This window comes from Pteropus alecto, unplaced genomic scaffold (genome assembly GCF_000325575.1).
Source record: "Pteropus alecto unplaced genomic scaffold, ASM32557v1 scaffold25, whole genome shotgun sequence".
Lineage (NCBI taxonomy): Eukaryota > Metazoa > Chordata > Mammalia > Chiroptera > Pteropodidae > Pteropus > Pteropus alecto.
In genome coordinates, this window is record NW_006441955.1 from 21,947,191 (window position 1) to 21,959,374 (window position 12,184).

Genomic DNA, 12,184 nt, shown 5'->3' on the forward strand with positions numbered 1-12,184 from the left:
TAGAACCTAACTCATGGGGACATTGAGCTGTGAGGATTAGATGAGTTAATATACATGTGTTTAGAAGTAGCACATAGGAAGCACCTATCAAGGTTAGCTATGATATATATAAGTGCATATACACTAAGAACAAATAGCATTGCTGGTATTAAATAACTTCTAAAAAGCCACACATACCCTCGTCTTCAAGACATGTATTGCGTTTTATTTGATTGAGATAGAATTACCAGAGGAAGGAATTTACAGAAAATAGGAGACAGGCTATATAAGATTTATCAAGTAATTTTTAAAATGTAATAGAAGGAAAACAGCAAGCTGAAAATACATGTATGATTATGTGACAAAGAGAAAAAGGAAAAAAATTGAATCCCTCTGGTGTTATCACAATAGTATTTTTCAAGCTTTGGCAGAATGCAATGATCAAATCAGCTTCCATGCATGGGGACAATGGCAGGCCAACTCACTGGCCATACTTACCACCTTTCTCCACCCTACAGGGACCTGCCTTTCTGTCCTTCACGTTAGCAGTGTTTCCTTCCCAAAGCTTACTCTTATAAGTTTCCTTTTCTTCCTTGAAAACATGTTCTCTGGACTTCGCAGATAAGCCCTCTGCAATCATTTGGGTTCCTTTCTCTGTTTCTTCCTCAAGAACATTCTCCAAGCCTTCCTCTGTGGGCAGAAGCTTGGTCTCCATATCTGCTTTTATTAATTTTTGGTCTTCAACTTCAATTTTGAGGGAATCATCAATTGGAAGGTAGGATTTTTCTGGCTCATCATTTTCACTCAACTCCCGAGAAGGTGAACTTCTGGCACTTTCATTTGGACTGTTTTCCGCATATGCTTTCCTATCTCCCAGTGCAGACTCATCTTCACTGCAACTAGAATATGGGTGACTTCTGGATGAGGATGATGAAGCATTGTTTACATCTATAAATAACAAAAATGATGACATCATAGTTTTTCTCTGAAGCAATGGGTTTAATTGTGGGAATTATGTTAATAATCATACTAAAATTGTTTAATATAGTTTAGTAGATTTGATGCCCTTTTTCTGTATATTCTAGATATATGTCATGATAAAATAAATTTAATCTGTGAGTCTATAGAAGCTGTCAACAGGAAATCACATTTAAAAACCAACTGTATTTATTTTTTGAAAGTCATTTTATTGGAAAACCTTTGTAAGTATGTATTTTGTTACAAAAGAAATGAAATAATCTTTCACTTGCTCGATAAAAATACTTAGTTCATTATCATCCTGGATAGCCACAGTATTCTCTGTGCATAAAGTTTAAATTGTTATCTTCTATAACGCCCACCTTAGTATACCCTGGCAGCTGAGTAGAGTAAGATCTTAAGATCTATGTATTTGGATACTGCCTAGACACTTAATAAATATTTCGAGATGATGCTCATTTGCCTCTGTGTGTGTGTGTGTGTGTGTGTGTGTGTGTGTGTGTGTGTGTGTGTGTGTGTGGAGGAGGAGGAGGAGATGTTGTCTTATTTCAGATTCTCCAGAAGCAAATGCTGAGATGAGGGTACATGTATAAATGATATAGTAAGGATATGCTCCAGGAGAAATTCTTACAAGTGTGGAAGAAGCAGAGCAGGAAAGGGAAGAAGTCAATCAAGAGAGTTATTTTGAGAAACATTTCAACCTCAGTCTGATCCCACAGGGACCTCTAAAGTCTAAATTATATTAAAATTTTGCTCCCTTGATGGAGTTAGGCTTTCATACTCTGCTCCAGCCAGATATGGCTCCAGGCCACCCTAGGGGGATGTAAATTTCTTGGCACTTCCAGGTTCTTCGTGCCTGAGGGTGAAACAACTCCACAGTCCGCGGCTGTCCTCTGAAGAGGGCAGAGGGTGCAGAAGCTGGAGGTGAGCACACAGAATCAGTAAAAGAGACTCTAGGAGATCTGGGCACTATACTTATGTGATACTACAGATATGTAGTCTAGAGACATTGTAGCCAAAAATGGTTTAGTACTTACTACCCCAGAAAACTTTTTAAAAATCTCCAAGAAAGTAACATACACACTGAATCTCAACGAGGAAGATGCACATCCTAAAAGTCACGGCATTCACTGCTATGGATCAGAGAAAAACAAACTTTTAAAAAAAAATTGTAACCAATATATCTCTGTTCATAATTGTTTTTTATAGAATATATTTTCAAATGAAATATCCTACACCTACATGGTGCCTAGCTTTCTTATTTTCTATTCTCTGTGTGCTCCTTATTCTTTTTTCAGCTTCTTTTTCTGTTTCTGGTTGGCAGCCGCACAGATGGCTGTAGCAGTCGATGTAGAGTTTAAGGGGAAAAATACCTGTCTTTACTTTTATCCTCTTCTCTTGCTCCTGCCAGCCCCAACGGCTCTCCATGACAGGTCTTAGCATTTTAAGCATAGTCTCAGAGACATATCAGAGTTTCCACAAAGATTTGAGAGATGCTACACAGCAGTAAAAAACAAACTCTGAAAAGCCTTTAAGCAACAGAACCCCTAAGTACAGTTCCATTTATTCTTATCTCCTAACTACCTTGACAGGTACCACATGACCACTGTTTCTCAAAAGAATCACAGATTTTAGCTGCTCAATCTTTATTTCCATTATATTAAATCTGGATATGCTGTCTCTCTGTAGGGAACATAGCAGATCAAGGACAGTTATTCTCTATCTTATTTCTACTTGTTCAGAAACTTTAGGGACTATGGTTTCCCCCTTTCATAAGTACCTCACATTTGTTTTTTGTTTTTTAATAAAAAACAACTCTTTTTTGCTAGTGGTTTGATCAATGGTTTTCATTAATTGCACAATTAGCTAGGACACAGCATTATACTTGTTCTGGATTTCAAAAGAGTATTCAGATCTACCATCTTGATATTATCTTGATGATGCTCACTTTTGACTCTGACAGTTGTTCACATAATAATAATAATAATAAAAATGAGTGCTCTTCTATGTTTCTTTAGTAGCTTCTATTAATTGTATTATTTAATTTCAAAAGGCTGAACCATACTCTGCTTCAATTTTGAGTCAGTCCTTTAGAGAATGAATGGTCACAAAGTGGAGAAAGTACCTGACCTCCCATATAAAATAATTTCAGTTTTCAAATTTTTCTTTAATCTTGTCACATAATTTCATTTCACTGTCATATCTTATTCTCATTTTCATACAGACACTGGGGCAAGACTTTGCCTACAAAAATAGCTCAAAATGCTTTAGGGCCATGTAATGGGATTTTCAACACTATATTTATTTATTCTCTTAGAAATAAAGTGAGTTTTTATATAAAGGAACTTTTTATGTAAAGGAACTTTGAGGGCACATATATAAATTTTTTTGTCATTAGGAGGGAACAAGTAATCTTAGAGGCATATTAATAATCAACTCTGCCTCTCACCCAATTCCATTTGTCTCTCCAGTATTCCCTCCATGTACTGATGCTGAAAGAATCTGCTTTTGGTCTTCATGGTAAAGAGATGATCTGTACTTGTTCCTCAAGTCCTTGGCCAGAGCCGGCAAGTTAGTGTCATGGTTCCATGTCCTAAGCAAGATCTCTGATTTTTCTCTCTCTTCATTCAATCGGTCTCTAAATCCTTCTTTTCATGTCATTGATAACTATTCATTGATAACTGTTCCTTCTCCTGCATCACTACTATTTTACACAACATGAGATTCAGAGAAAATATGTTTTTCTGTAAGACAAACCTAGGTATTCCAAGGTTTTACTCAGCTAATTAATAGTTTTGACTTTGGTTATGCTACTTAAATTCTCTACACCTCTGTGCTCTTGGCTATTAAAGATAATTTTACTTACTCTCCATAAGTCATCGTAGAAATTACATTAAAAAAAATATCTAATCTAATCTAATCAAATAATCCTTTCTTATGACCTTTTAGTTTTTTTCCATGAAATCATACCTGCTAAGTATATTCTAATAAATTTCTTTCTTGTGATTTCACTCTGTACATTATATTAATAGTAATCACAGTTATAATTTATTGAGGAAAAAAGGGAAAAAGAAAAACCTTGATCATGATTACATACCTACGTGTAACAAACAATTAGGAAATCACTTTATAAGCATCTCATTTAATCTCATGGAATAGTTATTTATTTTCTAGATTGTTCTAGATCTTCTAGAATGCAAAGCTCAGAGAAGTTAAATAATACCCAATGTCCATTAGCTATAAAGTAGCAAGTTTTATAAAACACTTTTTTTTGTAAGGACCCACTATAGTAAAACCAAGTCCCTCCACCTGCCAAAAGGCTTTCAAACAGAGAACATCCACTGTCATGGACCCTTCATGGCTTCTCTTAGCTGACTTCCCACTGTTACCATTCCAGGATGACGGATAGAAAATAGTTCTCTCCAAAACAACAGAACTCACAGAATTCACAGTCTGTCCTCCCTTTTATATCTCTAATGATCATTCTTAATTTTGTTACTACTCTAGAACCCAGACAGAGTTAATTTTAAAAACTCTGAGGCACATGATATGAACACAGAGCAAAAGATAGCTATCAAAACCTTCCTTGGTTTATTTACAATGCTAACCATAATGCTATGTGTATGGAACTACATGGCATTTAGTTACGTGTAATTTAATACTGTGTGGTCAATCACAAAAATTACACACACACACACACACACACACACACACACACACACACACACACACACCAGTAATCTCCAGTATTCATACTACCTGCCTATCTAACTTGATATATGCCTAACCAAGGGCACTGACCACACACACCACAGTCAACATCACTCCTGCACAGCACATTCAGAATGAACTCTGCTCTCCTTTCTCATAACTGAGGCTCTGAATTGTCTTTCACCTTCTTAATCACTTACGTAGATTCATTCACTAAGTACATATTGAATACTTCCTACGTGTCAGGCAATGGTCTAGGTATTGAAGATACTATAGAGAAAAAAGCAGGCCAGGTATCTGCTTCCACACTCTAGATGCACACTGCCTCCTTTTCCATGAGCACAATAGATCAACTGCATATGTTCATTAAGGTGTTCGTTCATTATCCTAACAATGACTGAGGATAGCTCTTTCAGAAGTTGCTGTTATACTCTTACTGTATTTAGTAGCCATGTTGTCTATTTTGAATCATTTATAAGTCACAACCTTAGTTTTCAATCACCCCCAAGCATGGATCATGGTTCTACTATAGTTTTTAAATTCATCATTTCTTCTATTAGTGTCTTGATTTTAATTACTTTGTTTTTGGCTAACTAGTATGAAGCCCATATATATACCTTGATTTAAGTGCACAAACTCAAATATGTAAATTCAGTTAAAAATTTAGATCATCTCAATGACATACCATGTATCTCAACTCAGTGGACTCTTCTGAACTCTAACATGAATTATGTCCCTCTTTCCAATTTCTTAGTCCAAGAGTTCACAGCAAAATCTGCATAAATACTTCTACTCTTTTTTAAATTAACCATGGCACATCAATTTATACTTATACCATTACTTGTATTAGTACTTCTATCTTGATTATACTCATGTCCATAAAAATCTGTTTATATTATATATCAGATATTATGGTTCAGTCAATATTTTCATGTTCAATAACACCTAATTAGACATGTGCTTTGTACTCAATAATGTCGAATGAATGTATGCTTAATGAACACAGATGTAGAAATAATTAATTCCAGCTATGAACAGTCGCTAGGTATTTGTATTATGAGAGAGCATATGTCCCCATACTGGTAATTCATTACTCAGTTCATCAATGAAACAAATACATATGTTACACCGTAAGAATAAATATCTACAGGTAAATGTAGATATAACAGGAAAAGAAAAAATAAAGAAAGCTTAAAATTTCCTTCATATTTACTTTTAATTGTACTTTACAAACATTAAAATTAATACTTAAAATACTGAGACTATAATGAAATCATGTGTCACATTGTGCTGCCTAAGTCTATTTACATTTATCCTTTAATCTGGTCAATCAACTGTGAATTCCACAGATTTTATTGGGTGCCTGGGCAGTGCCTATGCTATGTACAAGGCAGATTCAAAACTGCAGAGAAATGCCTCATGGAAAAGTATTTATGTGAACTAGAAGATGCTGCTTCATTTAAGTATTCACCTGAAAGCCATGACTTACTACTTCAACAACTGAAAAGTGAATATAGATTGAAGAATTCTTATCATTAAGAAAAATTAAAGTTTGACTAATTATGCACAAATCACACACATAGACTTTGACCAGAAGGCCTCCCACAACCTTCTTTCCTAATCCTCTCTGGCCCAAAGATCAGACAAGTTACACTGAAGTTCACAGAGTGTGGCTTCACAGCATGTATAATGTCAACATAGAAGAAGCAGCCTTCCCTCATATGCATCTCTTCAAGCTCATAGTAAAGACAAGAAATGAAGAGTGACATTGTTGCAGTCAGTAAGTCAAATAAATAGAATATTTGTGTAACTCTGGGACCTAAAAATTCTATTAGGCCTACTTCTTCAACAGACTGGAAAATAGCATAAGTGAAATGTTATGTTTCTTACTAGAAAAAAAAAATTGCTTTAATTCTTAAGTTCTTTTCTTTGTATTCTGGAAACAAATTCTCTTTCTCCATCCCACAACCCCTTCTTACCTCTTTCTCATAAGGAGCTACTTAGTCTTTCCCGCTTACTCATAGCACTATCATCGAAACAGTTCATAAAAGTATGAAAGTATGTTCTCCGTGACATGACACTTCCCCTCAACCTTATAACAGTCATCTACGACAATATATTTTCAACTGGTGAATTAGTGCCTGGGGTTGCCAACACAAATGCAGAGAAAAGTAAGCTGTCCTTCTTTTTAAACGATAGGAAGTCTCACACATCATTCCTAAACCGGGGTCTTCTCTTAGCTCTCAGTCCCTAGCACTCTATCACTCACGGGCTGCTCAGCACAGTATATTTATCAAGGAGGGCGACGCAATTGTTAGCTGGCAGTTTAAATGGGACCAACTTGTCATGAGAGTGACAGCCTGGGCAATTGTTTGCCCTCTGGGAACAGGTGCAGGCAGGTTCAAATGAAACACATCCAAATACTAACAGCAAGATTCTTAATCATGTCAATAAAAGGGATGTACTGGTGTCTGGAATTCAGTGGTCACAATACGCCTCTTACACTTTTGAAGATCAAATGCTGTTTAGCTTTTCAACACAGTGTTCCGAGGAATCTATCATGTTATAATCGTTATTAATACATGCTACTTATTTGCTGGATAAAATCTCTCTAACTCTGATGTTCTACATGCTAAAATGCACATTTTTAAATAACATAAGATCAGGGTATCAAAATAAAGAGATGGAAAATAAAAGAGCCTGGAAGTGGAGAAAAGAAAGACTAATAAACAATGATATTTTGTTTCAGAATAATGGCAATGTTTTAACATAATAACAAGGATGCAAGGGAGCTCTAAAAGGATAGGTTAATAACATCATTACAAAAACAACAAAATTAAATTAGTGGCCAATTTAATTTTTGGCTCTTAAATTTCACAACATTTGTGGAATAGATTTTATATATTTTAATAGCTGTCATTACATACTTATTTAAAATATTCTATATTCTATATCTATATAATGCAGTGAACTCTGACAATGTTTTTAGTAATATTCTGATAACAATCACATAGCATAAATATAACTAGATATTATAGCACTAACAAAAGTACCTTAGAATTCTTAGTGTTAAAGAAATCAAGTAATTGCTCAATATTTACAAAGTATCTTTTAGGAAATCATCTCTGTGAGGAATAACAAAGATAACATATAGTCCTAGCTTTCACAGTGTTATTAATTTGTATGTTATTAATTTGTTTAATTAACTCAAGGGGCAAAATTAACACACATGAAATAAGTGAGAAATGAATAAGCAAGGAATGAGGATAAGAGTAAAGACAGGCATTTTTTCCCTTAAACTACTGAATGGTAGAGTTTCATAAAACAAAGAGCTCAGTGGAGGCCACCAAAGTCGGAAAGTGTCGTGGAAGAGTAGGGGGATGAGCTGGAACTGAGCAAAGAGCCTGGGAGAAGATTGGGAATCCATTCAGGGAGGAGATATATAAACTTGGGTAAAATTAGATATATCCATTTATATTTCCTCTGTTTAAAAATAAACGAACAAACAAACAGAGGCTCAAGAACAGGATAAGATAAAGAGCTCAAAATAAATGCCTCTAAAATGTAGATTCTTAAAGAAGCATAATCCTTCTGGGGGGCACCAAGGGATTTACTTTAATTTTGGATAAATGGATATTTTCTGATTTGGAGAAATTCAGGCTCTGACTTTGTGTTTTTCTCTTTAAGTTATTTAATCTCGCCATTTTCAAATTTGTTTGTGTTTTTCTCTTTAAGTTATTTAATCTCGCCATTTTCAAATTTATTTATTCATAAAATGAAAAGAAAAAGAAAAAGGACCTGCTTTTTAAGATTGTCTGAAGCGAGTCAGATAACTCATGTAAAATATTTAGCACAGTACTTAGCATAAAATAGAATCTTAATAAATAATACCCATAGAGTGCCTTTCCAAGCACAGGATTCCAATTATTTATATGTAAGCAGTATTCAATGTTAAAACTTACGTATTACTGTCAGTTATTCAATAATTACAGGTCTAAATGATTAAAGCTTTCCCTCAAGAAAGATCCAAGTACTGCCTACATCCTCTGTTTGAACATAAAAAGTTACTCTTTCTTAGAAAAAAACCCATTTGATATCAAGAAAGCAAGGTGATTATGTAGCACAAAAATAATCACCAGATGATTATATATTGAAAGAATGTACAGAATTCTTATGAATCAACATTTGATAATTCTTCATCATTATGAAGAAATAAAAAAAGGGAGTACTTTGTGTTTTGAACCAGTTATATTTATATACAAGCATGTTTTCAATCTTTTTCCTAGTTCAAGTCTTTTGAAATAGTTCCTTTAAAATTTGATTCAGGTAACAATCACTTTTCCATAGAATTCTTTAACTTTCTCTATGTCATGTAGGAATATAAACTTAAATCCAACATTTAAATTCGAATAGAGAAAAGAGCTTATATATTAGGCTTAGAAACATAAAACATGAAGATTAAGAGAAATTACAGAAAAGGCCTAGTTTAAGATTTTATAAAAAATATTTAAATGCTTGACCATTAATCATGAGTAGTTCTTTCAATTGTAATAAAAATGACAGGAAATCTTGTTTTCAGGTTTACTGATAGTTAACATTATTCTAAATTTTTACACTGTACTTCCCTCTTTGACTGTCAGGAAGTTTAGGATTAAATTTTTTAGTTCAAGCGTAGTCATGATCTCATCTATGGTTCCTACTAAAATTATTTTCTCTTTTTAAGTAACTTCTAAATAACTCTGTTCCTTATATTATTGCCTTGTATGTGTGTCCATAAAATTTTAGAATAGGTTTATTTGAATTCTTTCTTGAAGAGAGTGGAAGTACAAATATTTGCTCTTGCTATAATTTGGTTACTTAATTTATTTTTATTTTATATTTTCTTACTATTGTCTTTGAATTCAAAATTTTGAGATTTTATTCAGAAAAAAATTGAGGTAAAAGGAATTGGGAAAAATGAAGAACAATTCAAAAGGTTATCATAATATGACCTCATTCTCTAGTCTAAAGCAAATGAGTTCCTTCTGTGATTGCACATTATTTTGTTGAATTAAGTTCTTCAAAAAAGTCTTCAAAATGTAAGTTATACTTCTGATGATGAGGGTTTCTTTCTCTACCTGAAAAGCTCTATTTTTCCTGTGAGCATTCTGAGTTGTTTTAGGCTTAAAGATAGTGAGCAAGCTACCCTTGCCAAGAAAGATAATTCTTCCATAAAAACTAATAAGTTTTTTCTTAACTTACCTCCTGTGTTTGAGGTAAGTTAAGAAAAAAACATAAACCTAAAGCAGGAATCTTCAACTTTTCCTTTGAGCACAGGCTACTTTTCATTTTTCCAAAGCCATGAAATGGTATGTGTGTTGTGTCTGTCTGTCAAATAGAATTTTAAAAAAAGTAATAATTTTCTAAGTAAACAGAAGTATCATTAAAGTTTTACCTGACATTCTGTTGAAAAAAATCCCAGCAAACTAAGGAAAGAAGAAGAATTAGAGTGACTTTATAATTTGAATATCTATAAAAGATTGATTGATCAGCATCCTCTGGTTATGAAACCATGCTCTAAACATTCCCTTAAAAGAAGATTACCTCATTAAATATAAGGAAAAGTAGTAGGCACACTTGTTAAACAGCCTATGTCATATGATAAGCTAAACAACTTGCCTTGTTTATCCTCTTCTAATTCACTCTCAGAACATCCATCACCCTCATCTTTCACATTGTCATCAGCATCTAGTGCCTTCTGTGATGAGGTTTCACTCTCCTTTTCAAGGTGTAAATGATCTTTTTCATCATCCGAAGGTGACTTTGACATTCCATTCATTTGATCATCATCCTGTCCTTCATTAGCTTTCTCATCTTGTTTCTCCTCATCTACTTCAAAATCTTCTTCATATTCTGAGAAAAGAAAATTTCCACTATGAGAATGAAAATAGAATCCCTGACACTTAACTCATTTTACTTAATGAGAACTTTGACTCTATTATCCTCTCTTCTCAAGGCCTTTCTTCGCCTCTTTTTCACACAATTAGTGAACATGGAAAGCTAACAGCAAATGATCAAAGATTGCAATCAGTTACATATACAAGGGCACAAAAGAAATGAAGCTCCAAATGACAAGCTTGAAACCTAATAAGAGTTCATATACAAATGGACATCATCATCTACAATAACCAAAATGGACAAGAGAAGAACTTGATAGAAAACAATAAATTAGAGATAAATTAAAAATGAAGAGAACAGGAGTATAATAATGAAAGTTAATTTGGAGATCCAGTGAGGTCATATTTCATATGAAGAATGTTCAAAATATTTGGATATCAAGTTAATGAATAGTGAAGTGGAAAAATTCAATTAATCAAGTCCAAAGGCCCTGAGAAGCAACACTGTGAAAAGCAATTCTTTGAGAACCAAATGGACATCAAGAAAAGGTATTACGAAAGATTTTATACCTAAGCCAGAACTGCAATCATATGTATTATTAATCCTTACAATCAATGAAATAATTATATTCCAAGGATTAAAATTCTTATAAAATAGAATATTCCTGTCACAGCCACTAATTTGCTTCATTCCCTACAGAGCTGCAACAAATCTGTAGCAGAAAAAGAAAATTGTCACATCAGATAAACTCCAGCTGTCCCTTGTGGTTATAATTTTTCACCTTTCATATTTAATTGTTCCTCTTTTTCTTCCACCAAAAACTAACAATCTTGAAGTGACAACATGCCAAAGATAGAGAGCAAAAGGATTTCATGCAGAACCAATTAAGCAAATAAACAATTATCTTAAAAATGAAAATTATGGGGAAAATACAGTTTTCCCTCTTTTGTATGTTTTAGTTATTAAATAGTGTTTTCTTTTCCAGTGGTGGGGGCCTCTCAGGTAATTGCTTGGGAGCTATAAACCCTGACCGGTGAAAGAAACTTAATTTAAAAATGCATGCCCTGTGCATCTGAAGAAAGCCATGTTAATGCAGAGAATGTATGAGAGAGATGCTAAGAGGAAAGGTGAAGTCAGGAACTTTAATGAATAAAGGCAAACAAAAAGAATTCATCACAAGAATGTTTTTGTGAAAGAGACAATATGAACGAAAATGTAAATTATTAGTAGTAAAACAAAATTATAAAATAAGCTAGAAAATGAAGAATGTGGTTTATATTGCATGAAACAAACAGGAAATATAATAAAAACAAATAAGTATGTGGATTCAAACATTTCAGGCCACATAATAGGATGGTTCTTCACTCGGCCCCGTTAGCTATTGGTAAGCCTTTACGTGTAAGAGGATAAAAACTGTAAGATAAAAGACATTATAGTAACCCGACTCTTGCCATGAAGGAATCTCCAGTTTTCTTTGGAAAATAAGACACAGATACATAAGTGTTACTGTACGCATAGTATTTTTCACACATCATCCTCAATAATGTTAGTTTAATGCTATTGGGCTCAATTACTGTGGATTTTTATATAGGACTTGATTAATTATGTGAAATAGTGTCAAGCAAGTGAAATGGATTTA

General features: G+C 33.7%; 1 protein-coding gene across 1 annotated transcript in view; it reads right to left on the minus strand.

Moving 5' to 3' along the window:
- The window catches only part of ERICH3 (glutamate rich 3), a 77,577-nt gene that overhangs the window by 16,578 nt on the left and 48,815 nt on the right, over positions 1-12,184 (minus strand). The window contains exons 11-12 of the mRNA XM_025052003.1: positions 10,327-10,560; positions 478-927 (exon numbers count right to left, since the gene is read on the minus strand). Of these exons, the coding sequence (XP_024907771.1) occupies positions 478-927; positions 10,327-10,560 (684 nt within the window). The remainder of the gene's footprint in view (positions 1-477; positions 928-10,326; positions 10,561-12,184) is intronic.